The sequence below is a fragment of the Nematolebias whitei genome, chromosome 11 (assembly GCF_014905685.2).
Source record: "Nematolebias whitei isolate Nwh7 chromosome 11, NemWhi1, whole genome shotgun sequence".
Taxonomy (NCBI): Eukaryota; Metazoa; Chordata; class Actinopteri; order Cyprinodontiformes; family Rivulidae; genus Nematolebias; species Nematolebias whitei.
Window position 1 is genome coordinate 28,647,322 of NC_056508.1, and position 27,761 is coordinate 28,675,082.

The 27,761-nt window shown below is 39.5% G+C and overlaps 1 protein-coding gene across 1 annotated transcript in view; it reads right to left on the bottom strand.

Moving 5' to 3' along the window:
* The window catches only part of LOC119417259 (voltage-dependent calcium channel subunit alpha-2/delta-3), a 133,575-nt gene that overhangs the window by 99,599 nt on the left and 6,215 nt on the right, over positions 1-27,761 (bottom strand). The window contains exon 3 of the mRNA XM_037684470.1: positions 13,148-13,264. Within this exon, the coding sequence (XP_037540398.1) occupies positions 13,148-13,264 (117 nt within the window). The remainder of the gene's footprint in view (positions 1-13,147; positions 13,265-27,761) is intronic.

Genomic DNA, 27,761 nt, shown 5'->3' on the forward strand with positions numbered 1-27,761 from the left:
TATATATATATATATATATATATATATATATATATATATATATATATGTATGTATGTATATAAAGAAAGAGAGAGCAAGAGAGTTTAATTTGATCATTTTAATAATTTGTATTCTTTTAATTTACCAGAAACTTCTAAATGAATTCTCACCCTGTACTGAAACCTGTTTCCATGGTCTTACTTCCACCAGCTGGTAAGGCACATGACGCCAATTTGAACCCTGCCCACTGGAACTGGTACTGAATGGGGCTATGGAAACACAACCTTTACCGAACCGAGTAGAGGTGAACCAAGATGAACCGGGCTGAAGAGGAGTGGTGGAAAAGGGGCAATACTTGCAAGAAAGATTTGATGATTGTTTTACACCTGATGAAACCTGGGCTCAAATCTGCAGCCTCAAGAATACAAGACCACAACGCTGACCACTGAGCTACCTCAGAAGCAAAAACACATGGTATTTCTATAATTTTAATGACCATTTTATTTCAATTTAAATTCTAAAATAAGGAGATAGCTGTTATGAGAAAATGCATATTTTCCCAAACAATCTTCTAAAGAAACTACAGCAGAGTGTTGAAATAATCATTTTGCATATGAAAATTACTGTGCACTTCATTAAATGAGAACCCTCGTTCCCTTCTTTCGAATGAACAGCGCGTTGACTACAGAGGTGTAACTGCCACAGGTAATTGATATCAGCAGGTGGAGAGCAAAAACCAAATGTTTTATTAAGAAACATCCTAACAGCAAGACAGCCTCTATGCTTTGAAGAGTATTTGTCACAAGAAATACAGTTGTGTTTGACTTCAAAGAGGGCATTACAATAGCTGCAGGCCTTTTAACTTTGATAACAACGCTTTCACTGTTTCTAACCGTTTATTGTTGCTGCCATTTTCACACAAGCTGTAAGCTATGAAAGATGGAGAGGGAAGGAGCCGTTGAGCCAATTGAGTCAGGAAGTGATAAAAGTTGCAGTAATTAAAAAGTAACTGAACTAAGATGCTTGTTCAGCCTAAGAATAAAAAAAACATGTGCACTGATTAGTCACAACATTATGGCCACTGATGGATAACGGTGAGTAAAACTGTTGATTCAGCTACAACCTTGTCTGGTGAGAAAGCCTGCATACTAACTTCAACAGGAAAGACAAAGAACACAGTGAATTGTTTGCTCTCGAACCGTCTGTGAATGTAGTGAACCCAAAAGCACAGGCAGCAGTGCAGCTAGTTCTGTAACAGCACAATGAAAACAAAAAAATGAACTGAATTAAACTCAGAACTGGACATGAGGGAGTAGGACCTGCATACAAGGATTTGACAAGGACTGAGTAAAACCAGAGCTCACACTGTATAAGCTGGGTGGGGTGATGACTGAGTAGAGGCAGGTGAGCTGATTACAGATGGAGCACAGGTGTGTGGACCTTAACAAGAAGGTCTGAGGGAAACTTGACTAAATATGCACAAAACAACAAGTAAAAAATGTAGTCAATTCACAGTGGATGACATCACATACAGGATACAGTATGTGATGTCAATAAAGAAAACATGAGCATGACTGTCAGTCTTTCAATATCAAAAAGAAGAACATTGTATGGTGGAAAATAAAGAAGCATTTGCAAAAGACTGGGGATAATGAAACAAAAGTTAGACATTCATACCCAATTCAAAGAAAAGTGGAGAAGATGAGAAACAGGAGCTCTATCAGGATCATATCCACAGATTAAAAACATAGTGCACTTTTTTATTGTGAGCAGGGGCGCAACTACATATTTTTGAGGTGGATGCGAACACATCATCGGCGCCCCCCCCCACCCGCTCCTTTTTACTTGCCGCCTCATACAGCTTAGTCATGCACTTAGAAAATACAGTAGTAATATTACAGATTTTTTTAATGTTACATATTATATCAGGTGATCATTTCAATCATAAACAAATAAGAAGTTTTATAAAGTACAAATATATAACAGTAGTGGTACTCAGTCAGTGCTCAACATTTTATGTAGCGGAAATATGACATCTTAACAGCCTGGAGTCCATGTCAGAGTTTTAACATTTATGACATTTAAACTGTTACATTCCGTGACTTTGCATTTGCCCATTTGTCAAGTATAACATCAAATGAAATAGACCGTGCCACACTGTTTTCAATAGAGATCACTGCTAACTGGGACAAGCGATCATTGCTCATATTTGAACGAAGGTATGTTTTGATGAGCTTCAGCTTGCTAAATGATCTCTCTGCAGATGCAACTGTCAGAGGCATTAAAAATACTCTAAGGGCTACTGTCAAATTTGGAAATACCAAATCAAGGTCCTCTTGAATTAGGAAATTTAACTTTTCTAGAGCCTTGTAACCCTTCAGTAGACGGCTTGCTGGGTATATTTCTTGAATGATATCTCTTGAAACATCACAAGTGGTCAGGGCATATGTGGTCACTGATTCCTCCAGCTCAGCTTTTGTCATGTGCTCCATTTTAGTGATGAATTTAAATTTCTCAGACACAAGTTGAAAATTGGAAAACCTCTCAGACAGCTCTTGGAGGAGTGTGTCAACAATAACATTGAAAACCATGCACCTGAAGTGCCTTGTGGGTTCCTTTTCATGATGACCAGTGCATGAATTGTCATCTGGGAAATTCTTTTGCTTCCTAAGTCGTTTCTCTTTGAACTTAGGAGAAGCATCCATTTCGATGGCTATTTTGCTTGCAATGTCAAGTGACTTCTGAAAGCCCTCTTCTCTATATTTGAAGATAAAACTGCTTCAGCTGAATTTTTACTTTAAAAAAAAAAAAAAACGCGCCGAGTGCGTTCTCTTAGGGGCGTGTTCACAGCCACCTGTGTGGGAAGGGAGAGCGATAGGAGGGGAGGTGAAGCAGCAGAGGGGAGGTGAAGCAGCAGAGGGGAGGTGAAGGAGCAGAGGGGAGGTGAAGGAGCAGAGGGGAGGTGAAGGAGCAGAGGGGCGCCTAATCAGTGCTGTTCCCCTGTTATTGATCATTTAGAAAATGCCTACTAGAAAAACATTTTTTCTACAGAGGGTTTTGACGCCCCCTGCAGTGCAGCGCCCCTATGCGTTGCATACGCTGCATACCCGCTTTTTGCGCCACTGATTGTGAGGAAGCATCTCAGTGTCTCGGGGTTTTGTTCACGAGTAAGGGAAGAATGGAGCGTGATTTGACAGATGGATTGGTGCAGCATCTGCAGTATTGCGGACTCTGTACCGGTTCATTGTGGTGAAGAGAGAGCTTAGCTGTAAGGCAAAGCTCTCTGTTTACTGGTCAGTCTACGTTCCTACCCTCACCTATGGTCATGAGCTTTGGGTAGTGACCAAAAGAACGAGATCGTGGATACAGGCAGTTGAAATGAGTTTCCTCCACAGGGTAGCTGGACTCTCCCTTAGAGATAAGGTGAGAAGTTCAGTTATCTGGGAGAGACTCAGAGTAGAACCGTTACTCCTCCACGTTGAGAGGAGCCAGTTGAGGTGGTTCGGACATCTGGTAAGGATGCCCCCTGGGTGCCTCCCTAGGGATGTGCTTTGGGCATGTTCAACTGGGAGGAGACACCGGGGAAGAGCCAGGACACACTGGAGAGACTACGTCTTTCGGTTGGCCTGGGAACGCCTTGTGGTTCTACTGGGCCTCCCTGCTAAGCTGCTGCCCCTGCGACCTGACTTTGGAATAAGCAGAATATAATAGATGGATAGATGGATGAACGGACGGACGGCTGGCTTTGCTGGCTGGCTGGCTGGCTGGCTGGCTGGCTGGCTGGCTGGCTGGCTGGCTGGCTGGCTGGCTGGCTGGCTGGCTGGCTGGCTGGCTGGCTGGCTGGATGGATGGATGGATGGATGGATGGATGGATGGATGGATGGATGGATGAAAGCATCTAATGGGTAGACAAATTTGGTGCCAAAACATATAATATGTGAAGCATGAGCTAACACCATGCAGTAAAATATTCAGTGAACAAAGGAGTGTGTTGAGTCAAGTGTGCAAAAAATTGGTAGTTGAAAATGTTACTATTGGTAATGTACTCAGGTGTGGGGCAGTGACATGTGGTGAGCGTTGTGACAGGTGAGGCACTGACTGTCTGGAATCGGATGATCATATATATGAACCCAAAATAGGAGCTTATATTTCAACATAAATTGTTTTAAAATTATTAGAAAATGTTTGACACTTCATTGTGCAGAGATGTTCTTCAACTCAATGATTCTTTCACATTTGTCTTGTGGATCTACTGTCAGTTGTCACAGAACAAACTGCACTTAAACCAATGAAAAGTCTCTACAATCGGGCCTTGAAGGTTTAAAACCAAAAGTCGATCAGATATCATCACTGTAATATTTTACCTAAGTTCAGTATTCTAGAATTTTCCAATTTTATAAATTAGCTTTTTTTATATTAATTTTCAGATGCTTAAATGGACTTATACCCAAACCATTAAGCAATTATACATAATCTGCAGGGTTACAGCAGATCTACCAGAGTGACTTTAAATGGTGACTGTAAGGTTCCTTGTTGTAGATCTGCTTTTGCTCAAAGTGCCCTCTCTATGAGAGGATCCACAATTTGGAACTCACTCCCTGTCAATTTAAAGTCTGTAACCAGATTCAAAATGTTTAAAAAAAATTAACTAAACTCTGGCTGTGTCAAAAACAGCACTGTACTCATGTGTAATGTATTTTATTATGTTTTAATCCAATTGTTTGGTCTGTATGACTCATCTAGTTTTAAAAAGTCCTTTAGTTTTGAGATATGATCTTCCATTTTGTCTAAACAAATTTAAATGAGTGTACCGTTTGCTTCACCCCCACCCCTCTGTCTGTGTAACAAGAACGCACAGGGTGTGCACCTGCTTCATTGTCCCTATGGGGCAGCACTGCCCCCTATCGGTGCGGCAAGGTATATTCTGCCTCATCTCTCGTGTTTTTCAGCGTGCAGTATGACCGATTAGAAAGAAGAAATATGTCACACACATTCATGCAATACATTAGACAGACTGTAGAACATCAACATGAGTAGCACGTGTGTAATTAATCATGTATATTGGAGATATAAAGAGAGACAGCAATGGGCATGCGCCAACCACCTACTTCATATATTGTATATGACACAGCACCACCACAGGTGAGCCACAGCACTACACTGCCTCACCCCGCAGTGTTTGAACAGGCAATGCGTGAAGTCCGTGATTTTGACCATTGAAGTGTTGAAATAATTCAGGAAACAGTTTTATAAAACACTTTTATAGAACAGTCAAGTGGTCATGTATTTATTTTATCATTATATGTATTTTACTTGTCATGATGACAAGTGAGGTAGTGCCTCACCTACCTCCCCTGACTGCACGTCACTGGTGTGGAGACTCAGCAAAGGAGAGGAAAATACTTTTTACTTTTCTAAAAAATGTTGGGCTTTTATCAGGAACATAATTCATTGGGCCTACTAATGAAGCAGAAATGCAACATAAGAGGATGAAAACTGTCTTAAACCTTCCAAATCTTGAAGTGTTACATTGTGCAGATGCCTTTTGACAAAAAAATAAAAAAATAAAAATAAAACAGAAAACATTTAGAATTTAAACAAGGTCATAACTCACTTGTAAGAAAACACACCAACAAGTACAAATAAAAAAAACTAAGAAGCCACAAAAAAAAAAAACTTCAAACATCAACATAAGGTCTTGTGGCATTTTTGGAACATGCTGGTACCACTCAGTTACCCATTTTCCATCCATCCATCCATCCATCCATTATCTTTACCCGCTTCTTCCTTTTCAGGTCGCGAGGGTCACTGGTGCCCATATCCAGCTATCACTGTGTGAAAGGTGGGTTATACCCTGGACAGCTCGCAAGTCCATCACAGGACTCACCCACTTTCCTCCATTCTCAAATGTGAGCTGTAGATGCTTAGGTGGCAACAAACAGACCTACTAAATAATATGCAGGTGGTTGTGACTGACTGGTGTAACAACATTCAAAGGATAGAGGATGCTGAGGAAACTGCTCCAGATTTTGAACAACACGTCACACATGCCACACTGGACTCTTGCCGCAGCACCTTCAGTCATAAACTGGGACCACTGAGGTGCTCCACAGAACACCACAGAAAGCCCTTCCTGCCTGTGGCTATCAAACTTTTCAACCCCCCCCCCCCCCCCACACACACACACACACACACACACACACTTTTTTTGCACATAGGACCATAAAATTAATCCTGCCCTACAATAAAGACTTCAATGTTTCTGTCTGCACCTGACCTGTTTTAAAACTTAATTGCTGGTATTTTAATATTTTCTGTTATTTTTATATTTTGTGTGACACCTTCTGTATGTTCCTTTGTATCGAAACTCTGGCACAACAATTTCCTGCGGGATCTTACCTTATCTTATCTTATCTTATCTTATCTTATCTTATCTTATCGTGTACAAACACTCCAATCAAAGTTATCCAGCAGGCCAAAGTTTGGATCAAAACTTTTAACAGTGCTTAATATTCCATGTTTATTAGTTGAGTTGCTGTTAAACTCACTGAAGCAACTAAATGGAAAGTTGTTGGTGATCAAAGTTCATTTTGTTAGAAACACTGACCAGTGTGACCACATCAGTACGCACACACACACACACACACACACACACATACAGATAAACCAGTTCTCCTCGAGAATTTATTTGAAAAATGTAAAGAAAGGAAAAAACTGTACCTTATAAAAATGTCACGGGATGAGAAAGTTCCCAATATTGGTTTAGTTCCACATGGGCAAATAAAAGGATTCACTCTCCAATTTAAAATAATTATTTTAACACACAAAAGTCACCGATATTTTGTCTCAAGCTCATTCAAACACCAGTGAACGTCCACACACATTTACAGGTGCTCTCTTTCCTGGCACCAGAGGCTGCCGTCTCGTAGCAGGTGGCAGTGAGCGATAAAGGAGGAGGGGGGATCAGCGAGGAGATAAAACCACAATGACAGGCAGGGGAGAGCGCCTGCAAGGAAATTGAATCGCTGAAGCGCCACATATACTTTAGCAAAAAGCAAAGAGATGGGGAAGAGGAGAGGGGAAAGACAGACAAAAGAGAGAGGGATGCTTAAGGAAGGCTGAAGGAGCACACACAATGGCAGATGGATGTGAGTTTTTGTAATAAAAGCCAGGAGAAATTAGGGCAAGATGGAGAAGTGGCGAGAAAGGCACTCATGGGAGCATCCATTACGTTTTGTGCAACTAACAGCTCATCACAAGGCCGACGGGCAGCGATGAAAATGAGAAAAGTGAAGGTGAAGTGTAATCCTGATAGCAGGGGTTAAAACCACTGTCAAGTGGGCGGGAATTATTTTCCACTCCTTTATACACTTTAAATTTCTTTACATTAAACATTTGCCCTTGATTTTGTCACTTATATCTTCCATCTCACTTTATGGTAGCAGTTGGAATATGGCATCTCCTCACATTCACAGGCAAGACAAGAGTTGGTCCACGTGCATACACTCGCAAACACCATGTGCTAAAATATGCTGATTCTCTAAGAATAAATGAAAAAATTATTTTTGCAGTTCACATTTTTAAAAAAGTGTTTATTTCTATTTTAAAATGTGTAAACAGGAATGACTATTAGAGTAGATATTGCCTGTTTTTATTGACAGGCACTGTGTGCATGTGTTTGCGTAGCCATACGTGCTGTTTGGGCTTTGTTAGCGAAATACCTCATGACTCAATGGACAGATCTGATTAAAATTCTTGGTTCTACGTCTACATCTGATTACTTTAATGAAATAACCAATTTACAACGGCTGCTACAGCTAAGTGTGACCTTAGCAAACAGAACTAGATGTAACTCAGTCAGTTTTGCTAAAGGTTAATGAGGTAGGAGCTAAGACTTATCCCCAAGACATACTGATTACAGATTTTTGTTGAAAATAAAATTAATATTAACTAAATCAACTATGCATGTTTGTTAGCAAAATATCAAAAAAAAACACTGAACAGATTTTGGTTAAACTAAGAAAGTAGTCATTTGACTTACAACTAAAAGAGATTGAATTTTTGGATTCAACTCAATTCATGATGACTATAATATTAGCCTAAATATTAGAAAAGTTACAAAAATAAGCTTAATGCATTCAATTTTACAAACACTGTGCTAAAATTTGTACAGTCGTGCTCGTGCATAACATTACGTTTAAGGTTTGATCAAAAGTACAAAACTTCATGATTTTTCGAGATAAGGTTGTTTTTGTTTCACTGCACTTTCAAGTAGACGGCAGACATTAAAGTGTGTCACAAAATGTAATTAATCTAATCGTATTTTTTGTCATGAAGCAGGTTTATCAGAACGTTGCAGAAGGCTGACTAGTCAGTTTGCTCTGAAATCAAAAGATGATAATCTTGAAAGCGCATGACACTGGTTTAATTGCAGTAATAATGTTCATTAATACGATGAAAAACAAATCAGTGCAGAGTAGCAACAACGTTCCATTAAAATATTACTTTCATGCCAACAATAACTTTATAGGAGTATATGTAATCCTGTTAAATGTCAGCCGACTCATACAAGGCTGGATAGTTTTGTGTGCTTTGAGATGTGCATGTGGTACAAATTAGAGGTGCAATCGGACGGCCGATTTATCGGCCCCGATTTCCTTAATTTTCGGAAATTGGAAATCGGCCGATACTTGCATGAGAAACCGATTTTAACGATTTTTTTTTTTTTAGTTTAAACAACAATTGTCTGAACTTCATTTATATTTCAGGGCACTACCTCATGGCCAGTTAAAATAATTTTGTATTGTTACTAGGATATTATTCAAGGGCATGTTTTCAATAAAATAAGATTGGAAAATTGAAGGTACATTGTGACCTTATAACACCTGACAGCGTCGCTTATAAAACAAAATCGGTATCGGCCAAAATCGGAATCGGCAGGTCAGGCTTTTTAGAAATCGGTGATCGGTCAGAAAACTGCAATCGGTGCACCCCTAGTACAAATGACAACAATCTTCTTAATGTGACTGAAACACTGGGAAATAGACACGTTAGAAAACATGTAAAAGAGAAAAAAGTACAAGCAAAGTGAGCTAAGTGCAAACATGTCTTGTCAGTTTTCAGTTTCCTCTGCCTCAGCTCCTTTCCTTTTTACCAGTGCATTCTTGGATCAGACTCTCAGAGAAATCCAATTTCTGTTAACAGGGCCGAGTTATTCTGATAAGATCTATCACTTGAAGGAAAAGCTGCAGCCAGAAAAGGCAGAGCTCTGAGGACACCTGTTACAACTCTGACAAACACATCCATTTACCCTCAGGGGGGCACACATGCCCAAGGATCAATGAACGGATGGATTCCCAAGGCCTTTTCGTCTGTGTGAAGTTACAAACACATACTCAAAGAGGTGGAAGAAATACAGGAATCTTAGGAAAAGTGTAGATAATTCTGAATGGCTACATTTAGTTCTGAGATTCCTGACTTAAATGTTTTAGTCACAAATTAGCTAGTGTTAGTTAAACAATTCTTAAAAGTTTAAACAAGTTTAAATAATATATGATCTGCATTTTTTGTTTCTAGTAAGGAAAAACTGAAACTATAGTTGAAAAAGGTCAAAGTTGACTAAAACACTTTTCATAAAAACAAATAAAACCTTATTTTTTGCTTGTTTATTTGGAGATTGGTGGAGTGAAGCTTGTTGCTCATTTTGTTTCAGATATGTACCCCCCCCCCCCCACACACACACACACACACACACACACAACACCACCACCTTGAGAGGAAAAATGGAGGAAATAACCATCAAAAATACATGTAATTAAATTCAGTTTTAAATCATTTGAATAACTATTGTTTTATGTTAATGCATGATACTTTGAGATATCATGCAAAAATGTGTCATGAAACTGCCAGTTTTATGTTGTAAAATAGATTTAAAGTTTTAGGCACTATCAGTGTGTAGTTCAGTATTGAAGATTACAAAACTGAGCTGATCATCAAACACAGATCAAACTAGTCAATAAAAAATACAAGCCAAAGCAATGTGCCTGGAACAGCACAAACAACCAGAGAGGGAGATGAAGCACAAATTATAAATATAAATCTAATTATCTTTACAATAATGGTTTTAGCTAAGATTATATATACAGGTGCTGGTCACAATTCGATTCAGTTCATTTATATAGCGCCAAGTCACAACAGAAGTCATCTCAGGGCGCTGAACAGAAACATTTATGTATAAAATATATACTTTAAAAAAATCATAAAAATAATAATTTAACACTATTTATCTGAGGAGCAGACTGCTTTGAGTTTAACTCCATCACAGAACTCTCATCTTGAGCAAGCATGAAGGCGACAGTGGAAAGGAAAAACTCCCTCATGAGAAAGAAACTTTTAGCAGAACCAGGCTCAGGACAAGCGGTCATCTGCTTTGACCGGCTGGGTTTGGTAAGAACAGATACACAATGGCAGGTCAAGAATCACATGTTAAAATAGAAATAGTATCAAATGAAAACTATTCAATTTGAACTATTCATTTAAGGAAATGAGGTCAATTTGTCCTCTAATTGGCTAAGCTTAATATGATTATCAAAAGGATTTATCATAAAAGAAAGTCTTGAGTCCAGTCTTAAAACTGGACAATGTGTCAGCCTCACAGACAGAAACTGGAAGTTGGTTCCACAAGAGAGGAGCCTGATAACTAAAAGATCTTCCTTCCATTCTGCTTTTGGAAACTCCAGGGACCGCGAGTAAACCTGCAGTCTGAGAGTGAAGTGCTCTGTTAGGAAAATATGGAACAATAAGATCTCAAATCTACGATGGAGCTAGGTTGTTGAGAGTTTTGTAGGTTAGAAGTAAGATTTTGAATAATAATAATTCTGGACTTGACAGGGAGCCAGTGGAGGGAAGCTAAAACTGGACAGATATGATCTCTCCTACTAACTCCTGTTAAGACTCTGGCAGCAGCATTTTGGATTAACTGAAGATTATTTGGACACCCAGATGACAAAATATTGTAACTGTCCAGTCTAGAAGTGAAAAATGCATGAACCCGTTTTTCTGCATCATTTTTAAATAAGATGTTTCTGATATTAACAATATTACACAGGTGGAAGAAGGCAATTCTAGCAATGTTTTTAATGGTAATTTTTAATGGTTTAAAAAAATTAAAATATCATGAAAACGTTGATTTATTTCAGTAATTCCATTCAAAAAGTGAAACTTGTATATTATATTCATTTATTACACACAGACTGATATATTTCAAAAGTGTATGTCTTTTAATTGATGATTATAACTGACAACTAATGAAAACCCCAAATTCAGTATCTCAGAAAATTAGAATATTGTGAAAAGGTTCAATATTGAAAACACCTAGTGCCACACTCTAATCAGCGAATTAACTCAAAACACTTGCAGAGGCCTTTAAATGGTCTCTCAGTCTATTTCTGTACACAGTTGTGGGGAAAACTGCTGACTTGACAGTTGTCCAAAATACGACAATTGAAACCTTGCACAAGGAGGGCATTCAGCATAAGGGAAGAGGCGAATTTAGCTTTTTAGCTAGAGCGCCTGTATTGCACGCTGCTAGCTTAGCGTGACACGTGCCCTGTTTATACAGACAGTTTTTGAGTGTATGTGTGTGTGTGTGTGTCTGTGTGTGTGGGGGGGGGTCAGCTTTAGAGAAGAGGCAATGTGAGCACTGCCTTTAGCTTTTTAGCTAGAGAGCCTGTATTTCATGCCACTAGCTTAGTGCTATGTCAGTACTGGGTGTGGGTGGGGGGCAAGTTCGGTTTTGTAGGCAGGGTGCTCAGTTCTGTTGATGGGGTGGGGCACCCTGCTTGTATAATGGTAGGGGAAACACTGCATGTCATCTGCTGGTGTTGGTCCTCTGTGTTTTCTGAGGTCCAAAGTCAACGCAGCTGTCTACCAGGAAGTTGTAGAGCATTTCCTGCTTCCTGCTGCTGACCAACTTTATGGAGATGCAGATTTCATTTTCCAAGAGGACTTGGCACCTGCACACAGTGCCAAAGTTATCAGTACCTGGTTTAAACACCATGGTATTCCTGTTCTTAATTGGCCAGCAAACTCATCTGACCATAACCCCATATGAGGTATTGTGAAGAGGAAGATGTGATACACCAGACCCAACAATTCAGAAGAGCTGAAGGCCACTATCAGAGCAACCTGGGCTCTCATAACACCTGAGCAGTGCCACAGACTGATCGGTTCCATGCCACGCCACATTGCTGCAGTAATCCAGATAAAAGGAGCCCCAACTACATATTCATGCTTTTCATGTTCATACTTTTCAGTTGGCCAACATGTCTAAAAAAATCCTTTTCTTTATTGGTCTTAAGCAATATTCCAATTTTCTGAGATACTGAATTTGGGGTTTTCATTAGTTGTCAATTATAATAATTAACATTAAAAGAAATAAACATTTTTAATATATCAGCCTGTGTGTAATGAATGAATTTAATATTCGTTTCACTTTTTGAATGGAATTACCGAAATAAATAAACTTTTTCATTATATTCTAATTTGATGACCAGCACCTCTATATGAGTGTTATCATTAACTCAGATAAATAAACATAAATAAAACAAAAAAAGCTGCTAAATATTTTGGCGCTGCAGGTAAAACCTGACATTTTTGGGTGAAAAGTTACTCATTGCTCTATTTTGCATTCATTCAATTTAGAACAACATAACTTAGTTGCCATTCTGACCATGTCTTTTCTTCATTCCAAACATATTCATATAAACTAAAAATCTCCTCCTATACCCATTTACTCCACTTGTCACTGATGCAAAACCTGCACATCCTCCTCCAGACTTCAGCCACACTAGGCTCAAAAATCAAGTCATGTTTTTAGCAGCGCTGTTGACAGTGATGTATATAATGCAAAGCTTCCAAAAATAATTGTGTAAATTGATTGGGAAAACCCTGCACAACAAGTTTCACCATGCACAGAGCAATTTCCAATAAATATGAAAGTATCATGGCCAGTAAACAGATTATGTGCTCACAGTTTTCACACATTTTGAAATGCAACTGAAAAATAGACACCAAAAGTCACTGGTTTGTAACAAAACTGGCTTTGTGACCGGACAAAAAAAATCATAGTAATTGTGTTCTTAAGTGTAATGGAGGAAGACTCAGTACCTTCATAGCCTGGGCTTTCTTGTGAAACATCTCTTCCATGTTCTTTGCCAACCTCTTTACCAGCCGTAGCCCGTCAATCTCCTCCACCCGCACTGCGTGCTCAAACTCTTTGTATTTCTGTAAGACAAACACATTTTTGTGTTATTATCTCACAATAACTGCCAGTTGCAAAACACAAATTACACTTTTTTATAAACTGTTTGCTGATTCAGAGAAAATGGACGTAACACTGTACCTGTAGCAGTTCATACTGCAGCACAACACAGCATCCAGATACAGTAATCTCATTCAGAGTTCTCTCAATGTCACTCAAGAACTAAACAATTGTCTGCACTTAAGAGTTGTGTTTAATATCTACATTTTTTATGAAAGTCTTGAGGATACAAATGTAATTTTTTATTTTATCAGTATGGTCATAAGATGTTTTTACACAACTTACAACACTAAACATAAATGTTTTTGCTTTAAATCATCAGAGCAATTACAGTCAGGGAACAACATTAGGTGAAAAATTTATGTTTAGTTGTGTTTTATTCTTGTTGCAAAGACTGCAAAACTGACATGTTCTGATTTTAGTTTATGGCCTTATTATAAATCAGCTAATAACAATAATCAGAGCATACGAGATGAAACATGGGTCAGCCATTTTGTTTGTTTGTTTGTTTATTGTTGTTTTTTCAAAATCTTACTTCTAACCTACAAAGCTCTCAACAGCCTAGCTCCATCTTATATTACAAATCTTAATGTTTCATATTTTCCTAACAAAACACTTTGTTCTCAGACTACAGGCTTACATGTGGTTCCTAGAGTTTCTAAAAGCAGAATGAGAGGAAGTTCTTCCAGTTATCAGGTTCCTCTCTTGTAGAACCAACTTCCAGTTTCTGTCCATAATGTTGATATATTGTCCAGTTTTAAGACTGGGCTTAAGACTTTGATAAATCCTATAGTTGGCTTGGTTTTCTGACCTATTCCTTATCCTATGCTCCTATAACCTTAGACTACTGGAGGACAAATTGACCTCATTTCATCAAATGACCAGTTACAAATACATACAAATGAATAGTTTGTATTTGTAAGTATTCCTTCTTAACGTGTGATTTCTGTCTTTTTGTTTTTCCTCCTAAAGAAAAACCTGATGGCCTCCATCCTTGACCTGTCATTGTGTGTTCTTTTCTCCTTCCTGTCCTCTCCGGCCCAGCCGGATGAGCCCAGCCGGCCTAAATGGATGGCTGCTTGTCCTGAGCCGGGTTTTGCTTGAAGCTTCTTCCTCATGAGGGAGTTTTTCCTTTCCACTGTTGCGTCTGTGCTTGCTTAGGATGGGAGACTGCGATGAAGTGATAACTCGAAGCAGTCTGCTAGCTCTTTAGATAAATATTGTTATTAACTGATTTTTATATATATGAATGCTTCTGTTCAGTGCCCTGAAATGACGTCTGTTGTGAACTGGCGCAGTATACATAGACTGAATTGAATTTAATTGTTTTTGGGAGACAAAATAAATGTGACCGTGTTCAAGAGATCATTTTTATTGCCTGTTGCATTCTTATTGACATTCCCTGTATCTCTGCAAACTATCACTGTCACCCAATTATGGCTGCCTTGCACAATTTTATTTTATTTTGAAGGTTGCACCTGCATTTGTTCTGGCACAATAAGCTCTTCCTCTCTGAAAAGTGGTGTGATTCTAACAATCACAGCTGAACTACACCAAAAACAGGACACAGAAAAACACTTTAAAGTCTGTGTGCAAAGATGGAAGAGGCATAGCAGGCCGGTTCACTGCTGGTGAGGGGAGATGCAGGAAGGAGTCGTTTGGTGTATCCTTGAGTCGACATTTGAGCTATTTTTAAAACCCTGAGCATCACTTCCTTAAAACTACATACTATTTTGAGGGACTAGAAGAGTTTTTAAGGGATTAATAAGTACTGTTGTTGGATTTCTAACATTACAACTATAGACTCTACGCCTCTAAATTATAGTAGTACATATAGAAGTACAGATCATACATGTTACCACAATTTTTGAAAGAGATATGTTAATAAAAAGTGGTTAAATAGTGAAATAGATGTTGAGGCTGTTTGTGTTGTACACCAACCCTTGATTAACTAGAATATTAGTGATAAATTTTAACTTCAGCAAGTGATATTTGGTATCATAAAGCTGGATTTATCTTTACCAAAAAAGAAATTAAGAAATCAGCTGTCTCTGATGCATTGCAGGACAACAGCAATATAATTTTATTCTCCTAGGAGAACCTAGGCCCGGTTCCCCACACAAGGTTTGGACAAAACTTGTTTTTTTTGCCCACATGTTTAAGTAATTATCCAGAAAGGAGTTTTGTGAGCTGCTCAGGCTGCGGTCAGACTTAAGTCTCTGAAACTCTTATGATTTGGGTCAAATCGTGAAAGGTTTTGAAACCACACATAAAATTACAGCACTCCTTAGGATTATTGACAAAGTTTTTGAGTAATAAATTACAAGATCTAAAATTTTAATGACAAAAATAACTCCAAAAGTTGTGTCTCAAGCTAATCTAGATTAAAAAAAAAAAAAAATCAGCTAAACTGAGAATCATCAATCAGAATCAAGTGTTGTCACACAATATGCACTGATGACACACTGCAGCCCCCAGATTTTGCACAACACGTAATCACATTATTCAAGTGGAAACTTCTACTGGGGTGCTGCAAATGCCTCAACCGAGGACAGCAACATTTAGCCCTATAATTCTCCACCCATACATATCACACACATAATGAGCACTGAACTATGTGAGGTGGACATATGTGTATACACACACACAAAAAGGACGAAAACATTTCTTTGAAATGCGTCCATAGCCATAGGCAGTTATGTTGAACTCTTGGGGGATTTAACATAAGATTCCCACCATATCAAATAGCATGCCAGCACTAATAGTATGCCAGCCAGCTTAAGTTTGTGCTTTTTGCTGCTCTTTGTACAGCAGCATACACAAGGAGCAGAGTTGGGGCTAGAGAGATCACAGCAGGAGGAGGGGAATTTGACAGCATCACTCAGTCAAGAAGCAGCTTTTTGGATTTGAGCAACCATCTGTAAAACTGCAGGTCATCTGAAAACAGAGCAGTTTGCTCCATAACAAAGGTTTGTGCTGAATGTGACTTGGGATAATAGAGGAAATTAAAGCAAATATTTCATTGTGCAATGCCATGATTAAACCCTAATCCCATTGTGAAAACATTTAATTTAAAGAAGTATAAAAGAGGCGGATATTGATCAGTAATTTTCTCTTGTTCAAGTTACTTAGAAATAAAAGAGTAATAAAAATGATACATCCATGGGATGTCAGAGGATAAGTTAAATCTCTGAAGATGCAGGAGGAAACAAACAAAAGATTTTAATCACCAATTGTACATGTAGCTGAAACTTTGCATTTTATATATAATACTTTTGGGCAGCACGGTGGCGCAACTGGTAGAGCTGCTGCCTCTCAGCGAGCAGGTCCCTGGTTCAAACCCCGGTCCAGGGGCCTTTCTGGGTGGAGTTTGCATGTTCTCTCCGTGCATGCATGGGTTTTCACCGTGTACTCCGGTTTCCTCCCACAGACCAAAAAAAACATGCATGTTAGGCTGATTGGTAACTCTAAATTGTCCCTAGGTGAGAGTGAGAGAGTGAATGGTTGTTTGTCTCTATGTGGCCCTGTGATGGACTTGCGACCCGTCCAGGGTGTACCCCACCCCTTGCACAGTGATTGCTGGACATGGGCACCAGCGACCCCCGTGACCCAAAATGGAATAAGCGGGTAAAGATAATGGATGGATGGATATAATACTTTTACATATATTTAAAAAAATGCTCATCTGCATTTTTTAAAGCTCATTTGCAATAGGCAGGTGGCTCAGTTGGTAGAGCTGTTGCCTCTCAGCAAGCAGGTCACCGGTTCAAATCCCAGCCCGGGACCTTTCTGGGTGTAGTTTGCATGTTTTCTCCGTGCATGCGTGGGTTTTCTCTGGGTACCATGCGTGGGTTTTCTCTGGGTACTCTAGTTTCCTCTCACAGACCAAAAACATGCATGTTAGACTCAGTGGTAACTCTAAATTGTCCCTAGGTGCGAGTGAGAGAGTGAATGGTTGTTTGTCTTTATGTGTCCCTGTGATTGACTGGAGACTTGTCCAGAGTGCACTCACCTCTCGTATAATGACTGCTGGACATAGGCGTCGCAACCATTATATGTGAAGGGGACAAGTCCCCCCCCCCCATTCCAAAAACTTTTAACTGGCACCCCCCCCCCCCCCACACACACACACACACACACACACACACACTTTTCTATAAAGCATTAGTTCAGGCAGCGCAGTTTCTCTTTCTTCGTGAACAAATCCATTCCACATGATTAATAGCAGAATACTCAAACCACTAAAACTTCACTCCAGGTTTTCCTGGTTACTTCCAACTCTAAACACAGCAGCCTGTTGTCACAGTCACAATATATGGTGGTCACAGAATATGGTGTAACACCTGCAGTGTTTATGTACGTCTCCTCCTGCTTCAGCAGAAAACTCGCACAGGTGGAGGAGATGGAAACACCTCTGTGTTACTCTCTCAGCAGTTTAGCGAGATTTGTGTGGGCAGTTGTTGACCGGGGATTTGATCATAAACATATATACATGTAAATACATATTAGGAGAAGTGGAGCGCTACGTAGCATGTTAGCTTAGCAGTAATTGTGACGCTGTAAGACGCTGCAGGTGTAAGAGACGCTGTGTGTTCAGCTGCATTAAAGTTGAAGTGCCTTTAAAACCCCACACCTTATTGTCCTCAAGGTTCATGAGAAACATCATTTAGATGAGTAGTGTTGAACACAAGTAAAAAGGTCCAGTGGGGATGTTTTTTATTTCTTTATAAACACAAATGTGCCGACTTGACGCTCTGTATTAAAGTGTATTAAAGTTAAAATTACTTTAAACCCACAGCTGAATTTACACAAACTTGGTGAGAAACATGTTTTAAATGTGTGGAATTAAAGGAAATCTAGGTGAAATGTTGCTTTTTTATTCACTAGTGAATGTGGAAATGAACATGAAGACCTTTTTTTAAAAATGCACGCATGCGCCACACACACCTACACACATTGTTGTGCCCCCCCCCCCCCCCCCCCACACACACACACACACACACTACGGATGCTTTTGACACCCTTGCTGCTGGATATCGGTACCAGTGACCCTTGTGACCCAAAAAGAAAAGAGCGGGTAAAAATGATGAATGGATGCTCATCTGCATAAACTGATAGATTACTCATCAGCTCATCTGCTAGGTGTTCACAAGTTCTCTCATTTAAAAAGTATTTTCTTAAAACATGTTCAGGGGAACAAACTTCTCACAGCTTCTCAACTTAACATAAATAGGCACAGATTCCCCAAAGCCATTTTTATAATTAAAGTGAGTGTGACTCAGCAAGGAAGAAAAACAGCGGGTAGATAGACAAACAGACATGAGGTGTGTGTGTGTGGGGGGGGGGGGGGGGATACTCAGGGAGGCAAGCAGTTGAAGTTAATTTTGTTTTCTGCCACAATGTCAGTTGGTCAGTAGTATTGCAGGAGTCTGTGCAGAAATGTGGAAGGAATGGAGGTTGTCTGAAACCTTCTGAGCTTTGACTCATGTCACATTCTGCCTACTGTGAGGAACTCATATACTTCATATGCTTGGATAGAAGACAGGGGTATCCAACCAAATCCCCAGTAAGACTACACCACAGCATCCCAGAATCCACCAAGAACATAAAATTGCTGCTCTTCCGCATTTCTTTCTTTCTTCCATCCCTTATACGTGAGCCAACAAATGGTTCCCCTAAAAAAAAGAGTGCTGATCGGAGATGAAGTGGAACAATTCATTTCATGCTTGTCCTCCTTGCCTCAAAAACCCGTTGGTCTGAGTTGTCTGTAAAACTGATTGTAAAACAGATCCAGACAAATATATATGATTATTAATAAATAAAGACATAATTTAAAAATCCAACAATCGTAAATTGTTCTTGCCTGACTGACTAAACTTTACGTCTGCCTCATTAACCATCCATCAGCAGGGGTGAATAAAGAATTAATCTTTATGTCTAGAAATTCAATTAATGCACTGTGGAATGAGGAGTTGTGAGAACACGTGCCTGTGCACACAGCTGTGACAGACCACTAAATCAAAGCGTGGAAGCAGGGCAGACACCAACAGGCAATAGACGATGAAAGGAGCAAGGTAGGAACATTTTCATCATAGTAACATGCTGGCCTCTTGACATCCACGTGGCCAGACATTTAAAAAGGAAAACTGGTACAGGTGGTATTTAGATCAACAGCTACCAGACTGCTTCTAGTGCCGCCACATAAAAATCTCTGATCTTAATTACTGCTTACTGTCTTAAATAATATATTTGCCATTATACAAAGCACAAATTGATAAAAAATATTGTCAAAACTGTGAAACATTGTTGCTTTGATTGATTATTGTTCTGTTACTTTTAGACAGATGACAACAGCTAAATAAGGGTCTTACAAGTCATTCTTTATCATTCATACTAAACACAACACTTTCTCACTGTCTCACATTATTCTTTTGATTGCTGTCAGTCAATGTTTATTACACAACTTTGAATGGTTAGCTTAAACACCTGTTACAAGGTGTCCAGACCTCTCTAAGCATTACCCCTACATTTGTAAAGGGTGTAGTAGAGTGCTGTATGAATGGGTAAATGAGGGCACAGATTGTAGTGTAAAGCATTTTGAGTATCTTGATCAGATAGAAAGGCGCTAAATACATGCAGTCCTTTTACCATTTACCTGGAGAAAACCCATGTATGCAGGAGAGAACATGCAAACTCCACCCAGAACAGCCACTGACCAGGATTCGAGCTGGAAATTTTCTCACTGAGAGGCAATAGCTCTTCCAACTGAGCCACCCTCAGCCTGACTTCAAAAGTTAATCATTGTAAATGTACATCTAATGCTTATTTACAAACAGTTTCATTAAAATTGTTCCAATGGTTACGAGTTATTTTGCTAACATGACAAATTAATATATAAGCCAAGACAAATATATTATTTCCTTGTTGCCTTCAGCAGTGAGTGATAAATACAGCAAGTCCAAATAAAAAAGTCCTGCACATTCACCACTTTAACGTTTGTGGAATGAAGACTGAATGGGCTGTGTTGAAGGCATCATTTGCAGATACAAGTTAAGGAGATATTGCCTTCTGAAAGGTCTTTAGTAGAAAACCATTAGTACTTGTTCCAGTGGCAGCCGGAGGGCCAGCAGGTGGACATCAGAGATCATAAAGCTGAAGGTGAAGACCTTTAGGTCTTAGCTGCCCCAGAGGACTTCAGAAGTAGTTTCCCAGAAAACATGAATGAAATTACTATACTTGTAATTGCTTCATGCAATCTAGACAGGTGTGTTTTTCCTTTTAGTTTAACACAACTAAAACAATGTTCACACCTCATTCATTTCTTTTGTCAATAAAAGTAAACCCCTCACAGCTCCCACACATGTACTTCTGCAGTGATAGTGCTGAAATGCTACACGTTCAAAAGGCCTTATTGCATAAATGGTGGCTTTGCTGGGGAGTCTGTCGCAGGGTGCACAACATCTGTTAGGTATGCACCATTGCTCTCAAAGAGGATGCTAAATCCATGCTCTCTTTAATGATCACAATCTTTCACTGTCCTCGCATGGTGTGCCATCATGGCGCTTACCCACCACCTATACTCTTGACACACTTAGATAAGCTCCTAAAGGGTTTAGACTGGCATAATTTGTGCCAGCATGAAAACATTGAAGCAAAAAATAATTAATTTATGAAGCTAATGTACATTCTCCCCCTCAATACTAAAGAAATGACTTCAAGAAATACCATACTAACTCTGATTTTTTTATTCATTCACTAACCATAATTCACATCAGCAAAAGTACAACAGCAGCAAAAGCAGGTGTAATCTGATCACACAGAACTGATTAATAGTCCAGCATCTATCTGCTGCTGCTTCCATTGAGTTGGTTTCAGCAGAGTCTTGAAATACATTTTTCAAGCTTAGCAGCGTGCACAATGTGCCCTGCTGCTTCCTCATTCCACTCCTTGCATTCTCGCAGTCACAAACTGATTTGAACGTCAGCTGGCATGAAAGTGGAATGAGAAAGCAAAACATTGTGGTGAATTTATAAAGGCAAAATTAATCCTGGTGAGGAGAGATTTAAAGTGGAAAATTACACTTTTTGATCTGCAGTTCCATTTGACTTTTCTTTGATGCATTCAAAGAAGAACTGGTGAGAAATTTACACCACACCTACGGTGGGGACCTTTAAAAACCACAAAGCATTTATCAGTAGACACCTTAAAACTCAAATATATTTAGAAATATGTTGACCAAATTGAAACGATTGTAGACCAGAAGTTAAAGGTTATTTAATCTTCAAATGAAGAGTGTAGGAGTTCCAGATTTTCTCCTACAACTCCTCAACACCGAACAGCACCAACAAGCACTCACCTGTGGATCATTCTCCTAATGAGCTATAGGAGTCTAAAAAGCAGTTGATGACTTCACTTCGATGCTGGTGCATTATCTGCCTACTGGTTGTTTTGTCCCTGGCCACTTTACCTTTCCTGGAGTTTTGCAAAGTCTAAACCTTGTTCTCATGTGTTTCAGCACTGACTCCTGCATTCCTCCTGTGCCCCGGACCTCCCTAGTTTCATTGTGAATGCCTCCTAGTGATTCCTCCAGCCGTTTCTTGCCTTCCACCACTTGCCCACCGATCTATGCAATTTTTCTGGGACCTCCTCATTTGTGACTACTGGGATTATTGGACCCTCACCCATGTGATAATTTTTTTCTCCAACAGTAAGAGACAAACATCGTTTCAAATCATACTCAACGATACAAACCGTCAACTTAACCTTATCCTTACTCTCCAAGGTTCTAGTCCTTCCTAATTGAGTTACAGCCAACTGTTGATTTCACATTTTGTAAAACAAAACAAACAAAAGAAAAACACAGTTAGTTTTTCTCTGGTCTTAAAGTAGCTCTTTTTGGTCACGTTATTATCTGGGTATTGAGTAAATCCTTACAATGAGGCCATAGAATATTAGCATAAAAATCCATAGAAGCTGCAATGTGTGGAACAACTCATGGGAACCATTTAAAAATGCCCAGCAATCAGATACTAAAAACTGTTAATCGCTGAACATCCATAACCAACTTTTGAACTTTCAAAACTTTCATTGCAATTTATTTTTGGTGAAGGTCTGTGAGGTTGGTTGTAAAAGTATGACATTTGGCATCATGTCAGGGAAAAATAAACTCCTGTAGCAGTAAGGACACAGAGACATAATGTGACTTTGGAGCCTACAGTTTCAGCACGTGTAAACTGACACCATTTGATCAATGCTGCTCGATTGACCAATGCTGCTTTTCTGTTTCCTGTGGGTTTTTTTCTCACTTTCTTACTCCTCAGCAATACTTCAGGGTTATCAGCACAATGGCCAGTGCAACTGAATTCTTTACATCAGTGTGGCAGTGACTTGAGGAACAAATACACACAGATAAAATACTTATTTTTCTGATCAGAGAAGTGCTTGACTGGCAAATGTATGTTTTGCATCATATGAGTAATCGTAACTGGAGACTTGTGTTGTGTGACATGGAAAAAGTGAAGGTCAGAACGGAACCATTGCTGTTTCTCTGAGTTGGATTTTGCAACAGCACTATGAGAAGTGTGTGTGTCAAGTTGATGTGGATGTAACATGAGCTACACAGTGGCATGCCATCTTTGTGGCATTTTTTCTTCTACTTCCTTTTTACTTTTGAATTGTAAAATGGGAGCAACAAAGAGAAAACATCATTCTTGATTAAACTTCTAAAATATGTTGAATTTGTATCTTGTTTAAAAATCAGTTCACTTTTACCTAATTTTTAACAAGAATGATCAATTATAAACTCAGGAACCCAGACTATTTCGAACAACTGCATATAGAGGCAGGTGAACAGTGCACTGCCTGTAGGACATTGTGCTCTGCCAGCAGAGATATTTTCTGAGGGTTTTTTGGCACCAACACTTATCCCAAATACTGGTGAGTCCCAGCATCCCCCTCCATGTATTCTTTAGCACTGTAGCTGCATCTTATTTATTATTAAAGCAGTCGGGGAGCATTCATAAAGGTGAAACAGGGAAGGAGACAAAGAGAACAATTATCCGATATGCAAAACCACAAGGGGAAAATGTTGACAAAAAGAAGAGTTGACAAAAAGTTTATGATTAGAGTAAAAGTGGAAGAAAGAAAGTAAGTCTAAGGCCGGCATGTTGAGTACAACTCATTTATTTGAACATGCAGGACTTTAATACCCATAAGATGGACTTTGTGATTGATGGAGCAGTTGTAATGAGGCCTAAAATCCTTCAGCCTCTTCACAGGTAAAATCATAACTTACTTTGTACAACACAACAGGGTGGATCCAGACAAGTGGCTGGATGATTGATGTGGACAGCAGCAAGTCGCAGACAGTCCTTCACACTACACTGCACACAGTAACGTGCTTAATAATATTATCCCCCTCCCCACCCTTAGCTGTTGGATAATGTTTCCGAGAGAGTCTGGAACAACAACAGGTGAACAATCTGTTATAATTACCAAAAACTGAGCGAGGGTGTGTGTCTTTATGTGAGTGTGTATCCCTTAATGTTGAAGAGCCACAGTAGGATGTTATGATGCTTAGCCCATGAAGAGCTGAGCAGCCATTAACAAATGACAACGGGTACCTTCAGTGCAGTGTTCACAATCATCATCATATTTAAATTGTCTAGAAATATCTAAACCATTTGAAATTTTAGGAAAATACACAAAAATTCTGCTTTCTTGTAAATCAAACTCTTTTCACTCCTAGTAAATTAACTCAGAGTAGTTGAGTAAACAAGTAATAAGAACTCACTTACTTTATAAGTCTACAAACACAGAGTCAGTAGTTAAGCTCGTTAAGCGTTTGAGTCATTTTATTACAATAGCACAGCCCCCACCCCACTCCCTTTTGCTCTTTGCCTACTGAGACCTCAGAAAAAAAATCAGTGTGTTCGATTGACACAGGCTTTCCTCACCAGCACTAATTACACTAAGATTGAGTATATGTGGTGGTTAAAGCTGGCTGGTTAGTACATGAAAGGATGGCAGCACACGCTACACTCCTGCCTGCTAACTGTGTAATTAACTCTAACAAGACCTTCCTCATTCTTCTTCCCATTTTCCTGCTTCTCTCTCTCTCACACACACATGCACACACACACACACACACACTAATTCGTTGAGCAGATCGAATTTAGCAAGATCATGGATTTCTCAATGAGAACACAAGAAGGAGGGAGGGAGGAAGAGAGAAGCAGGACAGGAGATGGGAGGGTGAGGGGAGGGAAAGAAGAGAGTGAAAGTCAGTCAGAACACACCCCTCTACACACCTTCCTTCATTCACCTCATTGCCAGGCATCCTGAACCAAACTTGACAGCTATTCAATTTTCCCAAAGCTAAATCTAATCTGTGCCTGTCCTCTGCTCACTGACACACTGTTACTCTGGAAGGCTTCAGCCATCACCAACCCTTTGGAACATGTCGGTACAATCACTGACACTGCCTACCCCTTTTACACCGAAACACACACACACAAAACTAAGAATAGAGCAAGAAAGGTCAAAAAGTGAAGTAAACAAAATTGGTTCTTGATTTATATGTACTAAAGACATTTATTTGCCGATAGGATTTCAGGTTTTTATTTACATCTTTACAATATTAAAAAAAAAAAAAACTGAAGTCTAAATTTTTAAACTTCTCTGAGTGATAAGACCCCCCTGAAATATGAATAATAAATTATAGTTTATGAATAAAACTAGTGTATATTTTATGCTGATTTTTGTAAATATTTTCTATTATAAGATTTTTCACTCATACACATTGAAATATGTCACATTTGGTGGATAATGAATTAGAAGGACCTACATTCAGCAACAAATGAAGTAGTTTCATTAATTGAGCAATATTTCTCAAATTATTTTATATGCAATTTTATGGAAACTTTATGAATAACTTGTCATAGTTTGTAGAAAAATCAGACTCAGGAATGCAGTCCAGTACAAGGAAGTTGCAAAGCTAAATATTTGATAGTCACAACAATTACATCTCGTAGTGTCCCTGAGCAGAACACCCTATCCCCATTTGCTCCCTGGGTGCTTTCCATAGTGGCCCACTGCTCCACCTGTTGGTGGTTGGGTTAAAAGCAGAGAGCCAATTTCACAATTGTATGGGAACATACAGTGATGACAATACATAACACATTATAAAGCTGACGTGGTAGCAAGAGAAAACAATAAATTCAATAGAGACACAGAGGAAACTCATAAAGGGCATGGAACACAATGCCTGACTGAGTTAGAGCTGAGAGAATAAATAGACTGGGACTGATGAAGAAATGGTGACAGGTGAGACCAACTATACCAGGACAGGAGTGAGTGGGTAAGGCAGGACTGACTGAGGAATAGGATGGAATGGTGACACATAGAAACAATAAGAAATAAGCACAAGAGGACATCTGGGGCAGTGCCACTGGATTGGCAGACTGGGGTGGTGGTTCCCCTCGTCAAAAAGGGGGACTGGAGGGCATGCTCCAATTACAGTGGCATCACTTTCCTTATCCTCCCTGGTAATGTCTATTCAGGGATACTGGAGAAGTGAGTCTGATCGTTGATCAAATCTCAGATCCAGGAGGAACAATGCGGGTTCTTTCTTGGCTGTGGAACAATGGACCAGCTCTTTACCCTCACTAGGGTCCTTGAGGGGCCATGGTAGTTTTCTCATCCAGTCTACATGTTTTTTGTGGACTTGGAGAAGGCTTTCAACCGTGTTCCTCAAGGTACACTGTGTGGGGTGCTCCATGAGTATGGGATTGGGGGCCCGTTGTGGGCTGTTCGGTCTCTATACAAGCAGTGTGAGAGTTTGCTTCACATTGCCGAAGTGCTGTAGTCTACGTGATACGTGAGAATACGGCATATAACCACAAAAAATGTGTGGAAATTTCCACATACCCAAATAATATTCCCAATGATATGTAATGTTCCCTCTATGCTGCACAGTTAGGGCAACTGGGCAAATGCCCAAGCAAAATATCTAGTTATCTCCCACTTTATAATAAACTTTTATAATGAACTGCAATGGTCTCTCCAATCTGTCTGTGTGGAGTGCATTTGCAAGAAAGAAAAAAAAATTATAATATATACAAGGACCTAAAGAGAAGATAAATGGTAATTGGACTGTATTTATATAGCACTTTTCTATCTTATGAAGACACTCAAAACACTTTATATTACAATCTGTGCCCTCATTTACCCATGCATACAGCACTCTACTCGATCTCTACAAAGCTAATTGAACAAATCATTGTAGACTAATCAGTGCTTTAGATCACATTCATACACCGATGAGACACAAATCGGAGGCAATAAAGGGTTCAGCGTCTTGTCCAGGACACTTCGGAATGTGACTGCTGGTGGATTTGAACCCCCAACTCTCGCATTGGAGGACGACTTCTCTAAGCACTCAGCCACAGCCACCCTTATAAAAATAGTAAACAAGAACATGGTAGAATTTTACTTGTGCAAGCAGGATGAATTTGTATGAATAAGCATTTCAATGTAGTAATATAAGCTAAAATGCACGTGATATATATTGCACATAACTAGCATAACATTTCTAATCATGGTATACCCACTACAATAATATAGAGTACACCACTATTTCTAAGCATAGTATAACCATTACAAAATATAGACTACACCATTGTATATCCAGTAGGAAGTCAGAACCCTTTAGGGTGGGAGTTGGACTCGGCCAGTGCTGCCCATTGTCACAGATTCTGTTCATAACTTTTTATGGATGGAATTTCTTGGTACAGCCAGGAGGCAGAGGGATTCCAGTTTGGTGGCCTCAGGATTCTATCTCTGCTCTTTGCAGATGATGTGGTCCTGTTGGCATCAATGTGCCATGATCTCCAGCTCTCACTGGAGTGGTTCACAGCCGAGTGCGAAGCAGCTGGGATGAGAATCAGCACCTCCAAATCTGAGGACATGGTCCTCAGTCAGAAAAGGGTGGATTGCCATCTTAAGTTTGAGTGTGAGGTTCTGCTTCAAGTAGATGAGTTCAAGTATCTCGGGATTTTGTTCACGAGTGAGGGAAGAAAGGAGCATGAGATTTACAGATGGACTGGATGGATTGCAGACTCTGTGTCTTAAGAGGAAAGAAGAAGAAGAAGAAGAAGGAGCTGAGCTGTAAGGAAAGCTCTCTGTTTACCTGTCGTCTACCTTCCTACCCTCACCTATGGTCACAAACTCTAGGTAGTGACCAAAAGAATGATATTGCAGATACAGGCTGTTGAAAGGAGTTCCCTCCTCATGGTAGTTGGACTCTCCCTAAGAGATAGGATGAGAAGTTCAGTTATATGGGAGAGACTCAGAGTAGAACCGCTGCTCCTCCACATCGAAAAGAGTCAGTTGAGGTGGTTCGGGCATCTGGTAAGGATGCTTGCATGTCAAACTGGGAGGAGACCCCGGAGAAAATCCAGG